The following is a 9960-nucleotide window of genomic DNA, read 5'->3' as shown; positions in this document are numbered from 1 at the left end:
TCTTAGTAGTCCGTGGATGATGTGACACCAGTTCTTGGGTAGAGACACATGTTGAATTCCGCATTATTGTTCTGCTTATTTAATTTAAGTCTTCCGCTTTAATTTCATATTCCGCTATTATTTAAATATTTATCGCTTGTTGTTGTGAATGATTAAAAGGATTTAAAATAAAGGAATTAGGAGTTTATGATTTGTTGCTTGCCTAGCTTCTTCGAGTAGGCGCCATCACGACCCCCGAGGGTGGGAAATCCGGGTCGTGACACCTTCTCTTCCAAGAAAAACGTTTTACCTTTAATTCTTTTGATTAGCATTTCCATACTTTTGTCACTCAAATCATTGTCTGAATCCGAAGAAATATCACCAATCCCATTAAGCTTGTACGGATCAGACTTGGAAGAAAGTTGAGAATAAAACTTCCTTTCGTCTTTGTCATCACAGAGTCTTATGATCCCCGTTTTATGTGAACTGCCATGAGCAATGGACAACTTTCCATTACCATCAACCTTGTCACTCTCAATTAAACTTCTTTTCCTCTTGGAAAATGAAGTAGAGAATTCCTCTATAACCTCTTCTTTTATCTGCTTAGGAAATGTTAAATTCCTACCTATGCCATCACTGTTTGAAACACATGCCATTGCCTTCTCATCATCATTGTCGCTAATGAGAACAACAATTGATCAAAGACACACCCTGTCAGGTACTGTATCCAAGTTTTTCTCTGTATCCAAGTTCATCCCGAAGAATAGTACTACGAGGATAATCACCAAAGCCACCAGACAGCTTTATGATGCCAATGAAGCAAGATGAGCTATTCAATGAGACTCGTATTGTAAAGAAGAAGAAAGAGATTGATCCAGAAAGGTGGGTCGCGAGGGCCGAGCCACGACTGTACATGTAAGTTTTTTACTTTTCATTAAGTATTTTGATTTACTTTTATATAAATTTTGAAATACTAATTCAATGTAATTTTTCTTATAGGGCCGCTTCACAACTGACGTGGAGGAATTCATACGCAGTCAGCCCCCTAATGAGTCGGGCGAGGCAATCCAACTTTCGGACGAGGATGCTGAAAGAACACTCCTTGAGTACTTTATATACTTTGAACTAGACAATAGAACCAGTTTTCGAATGAGCTTGTAATAAGCGTTAACTTAGTTTTGTTATCTTAATGTGTTAGTTCTTTTGAACTTTATACTTTATTGGTTTTAATGTTGTTGTTAATGTTGTTGTTGTTGTTGTTATTGGTATTGTTGTTGTTGTTGTTTGTAATAGGAAGTTTGGTATGCTGGCAGGTGGTGTAGCTGCCAAAACAGGCAGTTTTTGCCAAAATTTAGTCGCTTTTCTATTTAAAAAAAATATTTTCTGGGCAATAGCGACCAAGGTTGGTCGCTAATTAACCCAGATTTCCTAAAAAGCGACCAACTTTGGTTGCTATTATATTAAAAAAAATCTGGAAAATAGCGACCAATTTGATCGCTTACGTTAAAAAAATAATTAAATTCTTGAAATTAGTGACCAATTTTGGTCGCTTATGTTTAAAAAAAAATTAAAAAAATTTTAAAAAAAAAGCGATCAACTTTGGTCGCTATTTTCCAGATTTTAAAATATAATATTTGGTTTACAGACCAAAGTTGGTCGCTATATTTTGATTAATAATAAATAAAAAAACGTAATTTAAATATAGAGTCCAACTTTGGTCGCTAAATTTATATTATTAAAATATTAAAGCGACCAAAGTTGGTCGGTATATTGTTTACCCGAAATATTTGGTCCTTTTACTTTAGAGACCAAAGTTGGTATTAGCGACCAACTTTGGTCTCTAAGGTAAAGGGACCAGCAAAATAGCGACCAAGCCAGTTTGGGCGCTTTTTGACCTGTAAGCGACCAACTTTGGTCGCTTTTTTCCGGATAGTGAAAGAAAATTCTATATAAAATCTTAAAAGTATATATAAAAATTATATATTTATATGTCGGGGTTGGTTCGGGATTTTTTACTCAATACCAAACCAAATCAAATCAAACCAAGTTAGATTTTTTAATCGATTTGATTTGACTTTTTGATTTAGTACGGTTTTTCGATTCGGGCACACGCCTAACTTTTAGTTTAGAGGTTGCACAATATTGCTTTCTCCTAAAGTAGGCTAGTCAATTGTTATTCGGAGCTCCTCTTTAATTTCCTGGTCGGTCATCACTCCGTTGGAAAAGAAAATAGAGATATAGAAGTACGGAATTCTTTTTCTTTATTTTTCCCAGTCATTTCTCTTCATTTTGCTGAAGAGAGAACATAAATCTTTTTAATTTTTTATATTTTTTTCTGCTTAGTTGCAAAGCAGAGCATATATACACAACTAACTCACCGTGGGGATCATTTATGAAGGTACATATTAGTAATTTAGAACTATCACTTCTCTACATTATCATAGAGGAGTATATAAATAAGAAGATGGCAATGACCAATAGCGGAACAAGGATTTTTATTAAGGAGAGACAAAATTTTATAAAAAAATAAATGCATAAAGAAGTTAATAGGAGATTCAATACATAGTATATATACTAAAAAAATAATTTTTATCTATTTAAACAATGTATTTTTTCGGCGAAGAGGCATTAGTTGACCCGATTATAGCTGTGTTGCTTCGCCACTGACAATGACAATGAGACACTAGTAGTGCAAGATTGGAGTCGGCATTGCCTGCATTGGGATGAACTAAAGAGATGAAATTCCCAGATGACCTAAAATAATCGATTACAACTCAGCAGCTCAGGTTACCTCTGATGAAAGCCTTGAAATCTTATGCTTCACGATCATATTATCAACAACAAGAACAAAAATCCAGCTAATCCTATTCCCTAGTCATGATTAACGAAAAAAACAAACTTTGTTTTCAGAATTGCTATTTTGCGTATGGACATTCACCGGAAAAACTGGTTACGTAGGGGGCTGGCAACCTCTTGCAAAAAGCTACGCAACCGACACGTGTCAATTGGCCAAGAAATTTGAAAGTCAAGGAATCAATAGCAGAGACAATGCCGTACGGGTTCTGCGAAATTTTAAGTCGTTCGTCAACACCTCCCACGTGGAAACGTGTCACACGTATTTAAGCGAGTACAGAACAGCACCGTCCTCCGCGAGTGAAGTAGTTTCAGTAAATAAATTGCTGAGGTGGAAAAAAGTGGTCCGTACATTGCGGTGAATAAATTCAGCTAAAAACGTTTGTAGGTGGTTGAATTTAATTTTCAGACAGAGAGGAAGAGAAGAAAAAGGGAACTACTGAAGAGTGTGGCACGTGAGTAACCGACGCAGGTTGGCACGAGTGAGCAAAAACTGAAAACGAAGTGGAATTATATAGAGAAACGAAGTCTGTGTGAGTCAGTGGCAGTTTAGTTAGGTATAAAGTGTTAAGTGGGTTGTTTTAACTTAAATCACTATAACCAAACTATAACCACTGATTTTATTTTTATTAGTACGAAATCGATATTGAAGTGGATGAAAAAAATAAAATACTATACATTGCTAATTCTTCAATTTCTATACACTGATAGCACAACAAATTCTACATTATTGTCACCTACAAAAATTAATAGAAATAATTGCTCATTATGAATAAAAAAATTTAAATTGTCAGCTTTATCCTAATTTTTTTCTCTAGTATGGGAATAAGTGAATTCATTTGTCTAATTTTCAAAAAGACAGTTGGATAGTCAGTAATTCATAAATTAAATCCTAATAGTAACATTAGTTCAAATGTTAACAAGACAGCAAGAAATTAGGCAATTCCTATTTCTCTGTTTATTTTGAAAGCAAAACGCTTTAATAAGCAGTTTTAGTTGAATTTAACCTAACCCCAATCATAGATAGTAAACCCGGGTTAAGTATACTGAACAATGTCAAAGGTAGGCAACCACAGCACCTCCCGTTATTTATCTCTCTCTTCTTATCTCTCCTATAAAAAGGTTTCCTCCATTGATGCTTTATCTCGGGCTCAATTTCCTCCACCAATTCCTTCAATTTTCTGAAAGAGAATCACATACATTGTACTGCTTTTGGAGACTCAGAATTTTTGAGATTTTTCTCCAATGGCGGTCTCTTGGAGATCATGTCTATCATTGCTAGTTGTGATAATGCTAGCCATCAATAATGTCACTGCCAGTAACAGGTAATTGAGGTGGTTTCATTGTTTCAGAAGCTCATTTTCGGCAATGTCAAAGCAAATGAATTGATTTCTTCGTTTATTGAAATTCCACCTTAGGAACTTCTGCATTTGCTCGATAATTTCTGAATTTGATCAGTGTGCTGAATACTCTCATCTGCTCTTTAACGACTCGATTTCTGTTTCTCAACTAGTTCTTATGAATAGAAACAATTAAGGAGCTAAACTCCACTAATTACTATTTTCTCATTGGATTTCGTTTTTCGTTTCAATTGCAGTCCTGAAGAAGCAAAGCAATTTCAGAGCTTAAACAACTCGACAATGGCGAACAGGTAGATTTTTCGATATTTTCTTTTTAGCTGTCACATACCATTTCATATTCTCTTCCTACAATATACTGGTGCATGTAGAATCAGTTAAAAATCAATCTGCATTCTAGAATCTAAAACACGATATTGATCGCATTAGATTGGATCTGGAAAATTTTGGTTCAATAACTCCGTTAAGACTTAAACCCGTACGTCCAGTGACTCCAAATTCCATAGCACAATAACTGCGCACCATAAATGTTCTGCTCCACCGCCACATTAGTCGCTAAAATTCATTATCTGTACTTCTTCCACGTATGAATTTTATTTTTTCAATGTGTATAGAAACAAAATTATATATCAGAAGAGCTTTAGAAGAATTAAATTCCCTCAGTCCAAGTTGTGATTGTCAATGTAGATTCACCCAAGTCCTAAACGTCATTCAATTTGTTTAACATTACAGGTTAAGTGAAGAAAATGTACCAAACCATGAAAAACATGCTGTAGATGATCCAGATATGGTTGCTTCCATGGTAGACATGTAAGTTCTCTCTGCTTTCTTTATCATCAAGATGCATATATTTAATCACTAGTATAATATTCAAAAAATTTAAGTTTTCTTTTCCTATCAGCATTCATGTGTTTACAGTTAATGAACTGTAGTAGGATATGAAATAATTCAACCCTCACATGATCCGTACATACATCAATACCACAAAATGAAATGCATTGTCACAGTTACTCTTTAATGTACACAGCATTTCCCACCTAACTTAATTTTCACCACTCCAATTCCCGCTGCTTGCACTCCCTGCCCAATTTGACAGTAAAAGAGATTACTGAACATGACTCTGTCTTAAAGAATATAATGCACATGCAATGCGCCAAAACCGCCCTATGGCAGCCTTTATGAGCATGATTAGTTTAATTAATCCTGTCACTAAATTAATCAGAAAAATCAGTTTGGACAAATTAAAATTTTTGCTTTGGGTAACGTGAAAATATGTTTAGGCATCCAATCCGGTATTAGTACGGAACTCGAAATGCCTTTTGGGAGAATTTAATCATTGATTAGCATAAGGCCATGTTAGTCATAAGTTGTAGTATCTCCTTTTTGTTTCCACATGCTCTTGTTGCCAGATCCGTGCATCACGCAACATTTTGATTAGTTTCATGTGTCTTTTTCTTTCCTCTTATCCATGTTTCACGTAGAGAGAGAGAGAGAGAGAGAGAGAGAGAGAGAGAGAGAGAGAGCAGAGAAGGTGGCTTTACATATCAGTGCACATTGTTTGTTCGATTTTGGGTTTAACTTACTTTCTATCACGTTGCTCTCTTAAATATGCTTTTATTAAAATGTAAGGTCTCATGCATGTGTGTGTTAATGTCTCCCCTTGTGCCCATCTTATACGGAAATCACAGGCCAAAAACCATTCCTATTTGCTTTATCACGTGGTCAGGTGACAGACCAAACTAATTCCCCCTTTAACTAAGCATTAAAGATTAGCTAAGCCGAACACCCCAAACAAGAAAACTTATGGCCCATGCATCTCTTCCCACTTTTGAGTATAATTTAGCATCTGAAGCCATTTTTAGCTGCAAATTTTAGATCCTTCGTAGAAAATCACATCTTATCCGCACTTTAATTTTTGCAAATGTTAATTAATTTCAAGTAGTCGTCCATGAAAGATGTGATTAATTAGTAACTTAAAAAATAAGATAATTTAATTACCTGTTATAACAAGTTACTCCCTCCGTTTCAATTTATGTGAACATGTTTGACTGGGCACGAAGTTTAAGAAAAAAAAAAAATATTTTTGGAATTTGTGGTCCTAAACAAGTCAAAAAGGGGCCAGAGTATTTGTGTGGTTATAGAAGTTTCTCATTAAGAGTAAAATTGTAAATTTAAGCTAAATTATTTCCAAATTTAGAAAGGGATCATTCTTTTTGGAACGGATCAAAAAGAAAATAAGTTCACATAAACTGGAATGGAGGGATTAATATACATGAATTTTCTATAATTTTTTTTTAAAACCTTATCGAAGCATATAAGTTCAACATGCGGCTATTTGAAGTAAAAGGATCTAACGGCCTAATTAAATGGCACACCTAATCTTAAAGCACCAATTTGTAGATCAAACTCTTGGTAATTTTACGTATGTAGCAAAAGAGGAACCACATTGATTTTTACAAGAGGGATCTGCATTCTCACAAATAGTAAGCCACGTAAATATGGCGTTGGCTCTGTACTTTGTGGCATCTCCCAGCCAGTGAAAGGGCATGAGCTCCAAAACGATCAGATCTGGGCTCACACCGGCAAATCCAAGATCCATCAGCTGGCTGTACTGACATGACCCCATCCCCATATTAAATGACACTTGTCTGTTAAATAAAGACTTACCCTACCGACACTTGGATGCATTTATCAGCCCACCTTATAGATTTAATTTGAACATTTGTTAATTATTCTACAAGGAAAACGTGAAGAGTACCGTTCCGTATAGACCGTATTCCTCTACCCACTTTTATCACTTCACTAACTAACTTGACCTCAAAAGATATTTCTATTTTTGTCCATGTCCAATCGGCCAATTTTAATTTTGCTACTTGCTTCCCTTAGATAATTCACTACTTTGCTTATCGAAAAGTATATAAAAAATAAAAAGACAGCCAGTGGTGCCAACTTTTACTGTTATGCTTATCAAAAAGTATAAACTAGAATTACTCACGACTAAATTGGTAAATACGTGTACTAATTGAATAAGTGAGATGGTTCTTGATTTTGCCACAAAGAAGTTGGAACTATTTGATGGATGGCGTTATACTAGCCATTGTATTAGGTTTAGCTGTTTCTTACCTTTAATTACAAATTCTTGATTACACAGGAGCATTCGGAATAGTACAGAAAGGAGGAAATTGGGTTTTTTCTCATGTGGATCTGGAAATCCTATTGACGATTGCTGGCGTTGTGACCGCAATTGGCAACGTAACCGCAAGCGTCTAGCTGATTGTGCTATTGGCTTCGGACGCAATGCTATTGGTGGCCGCGATGGCAAGTACTATGTTGTCACTGACGCAGGTGACGATGACCCCGTAAATCCCAGACCCGGAACACTTCGTCATGCTGTAATTCAGGACAGACCATTGTGGATTGTGTTTAAACGGGACATGGTTATTACACTTAAGCAAGAGCTTATTATGAACAGTTTCAAGACAATTGATGGGCGTGGTGTGAATGTTCATATTGCCTATGGGGCTTGTATAACGGTCCAATTTGTTACTAATATCATTATTCACGGCATCAATATTCATGATTGTAAACCAACTGGTAATGCCATGGTTCGTAGCTCGCCAGGTCACTATGGTTGGAGGACAATGGCTGATGGTGATGGCATTTCCATCTTTGGGTCCAGCCACGTTTGGGTTGATCACAACTCTCTCGCTAACTGTGCCGATGGCCTCATTGATGCTATCATGGGATCAACTGCAATTACCATCTCCAACAATTATTTTACCCACCACAATGAGGTTAATTTCTTTACCTGGATGCAGTAACTTTGCTCGATTCTAGTGAGCCACGTTTTAGTTTAAAGACTAATTATTGGTCAATCTAACTTAAAAAACAGGTGATGTTATTGGGTCACAGCGACTCCTATGTTAGAGACAAGATTATGCAAGTGACTATTGCCTACAACCATTTTGGTGAGGGTCTCATTCAGAGAATGCCAAGGTACATGTGTGGTAAAATTTGTTCTGTTCCACTTAAACATTTTTTGTCATCTCTTCTTAGGCTAAAAGTATTGCAAAATGATGGATATGCAGGTGTAGACATGGTTATTTCCATGTGGTGAACAATGACTATACACACTGGGAGATGTATGCTATTGGTGGCAGCGCTTCTCCTACAATTAACAGCCAAGGCAACAGATACCTTGCCCCAGCCAACCCTTTTGCCAAACAGGTTAGTTTCTAACTTCTGCTGTTTTTTTGGTAATTAGGTTAGTGTAAGTAGAAGGGGCTAAGAGTCCAAAACTGAAATGTTCTTATTTTAGAAAGAAGTAATTGAAGTTGGGTGGAATTTGGTTGGCAGGTGACACATAGAGTGGAGCCATCAGAAGGAGAGTGGAAGCGTTGGAACTGGAGATCAGATGGAGACCTTATGCTTAATGGAGCCTACTTTACCCCATCCGGACGTGGCGCTGGAGCCAGTTATGCTAGGGCATCAAGCTTAGCAGCCAAGTCCTCTTCACTAGTTGGCACTCTTACCTCAAATGCTGGTGCACTTAACTGCCGCAGGGGCCGCCAATGTTAATGTCTAAGACATTGAGCATTTGGTGATGAACACAATCACATATTACTTTTACCTGTCCAGTGAAATTGTCACGTAATCTAGCCAATTTTCTCCAATTCTAATTCCTTCTCTACCTTTTGCATCCCTTCCTAAACATCACCAGCAAGAAATATATTTTTATTTTACACATTTGAATCCCCTTGTCCATTGTTCCACCTGTCTAATGTACCAGTTCAGCAGTGTTCAACCTCACCCTGCTTCAACTGGAAAATTAACTCGAGGATCTATGGAGCAGGTGTTGAAGTGTTGTCCTTCTCTCCTTGGAATCATTTATCCTTCTCTTCTACCAAGCTTGCTTTACAATCTTGATCAGCAAACTACATATCTTGCATATGGTTGATAGGAAATGGACTTCTTTTTTTCCTTCTCCTCTCAATATGGACTTTAGAAGCATAGTATTAATGATTGCAGACACATACGAAAAAGAAACCAAAAAAAAAAAAAGAAAGAGATGAAAGTTGATTTGCTGGTTTATTGTTAAACATGTTTAGCTTTAATTACTGAAACTGTCATCCTATATAATGTAATTATTTTATGGTTTTGCTTCATAATTCAAGTTATTGCTGCCTATTTCTTTTTTACTTTTCCCCGTATTGTAAATGTCAACGAATGTTGACTTATTATGATGGCAATTGCAGTTTTCCTTGGCCTTAATTGTTGAGTATTGCAGTAAACTGAATTGTTGTGCCAAACATGATTTGGAAGATATGGATGCCAGAAGGATTACATGTGATTAGGCAGAATAGTACATGCCCATTCCTTACCTACAAAACATGCCAATTTCTTGCCCACAAGTATCTTGCTGGCTTCCCAGCCTCTACTGCACACTGCCATGTGAAGTACTTCCCCGTTAATGCACTAGAGCAACCATAACTTGAAACTCCTAAGGTGTCCTTACTTACCAATTTTGGTTGTTACGTAACGACGTATTTAACGATAGAATACAATAAAATTTGAATAACAATTAGTATGAGACTGAGACAACGAATGAAATGACATTGCTTGCTCCATTGATAAAGTGGAGCAGTTATCAAGCTCTCCGCCAGCTTGAATGTGACAATAATCATTAAAATTTTGATAAGATAACTGGAATCGAACCCGTGGCTTTGAAGAATGTAATAATAATCATTAAAATGCGCTTCCCTTGTAACAA

The 9960-nt window shown here is 36.4% G+C and overlaps 1 protein-coding gene across 1 annotated transcript; it reads left to right on the top strand.

The window, feature by feature from the left end:
- Positions 1 to 3929: 3929 nt before the first annotated feature.
- Positions 3930 to 9461, top strand: LOC109217879 (probable pectate lyase 8). The gene is made up of 7 exons (XM_019382167.1): positions 3930 to 4157; positions 4430 to 4483; positions 4923 to 5000; positions 7342 to 7984; positions 8083 to 8186; positions 8279 to 8417; positions 8547 to 9461. The coding sequence occupies exons 1-7, from the start codon at positions 4078 to 4080 to the stop codon at positions 8766 to 8768; spliced, it is 1320 nt and encodes a 439-aa protein (XP_019237712.1). The 5' UTR covers positions 3930 to 4077; the 3' UTR covers positions 8769 to 9461.
- The last annotated feature ends 499 nt before the right edge of the window (positions 9462 to 9960 follow it).

The sequence above is a fragment of the Nicotiana attenuata genome, unplaced genomic scaffold (genome assembly GCF_001879085.1).
Source record: "Nicotiana attenuata strain UT unplaced genomic scaffold, NIATTr2, whole genome shotgun sequence".
Classification (NCBI taxonomy): Eukaryota; Viridiplantae; Streptophyta; class Magnoliopsida; order Solanales; family Solanaceae; genus Nicotiana; species Nicotiana attenuata.
This window is presented reverse-complemented; position numbering and strand designations above follow the sequence as displayed.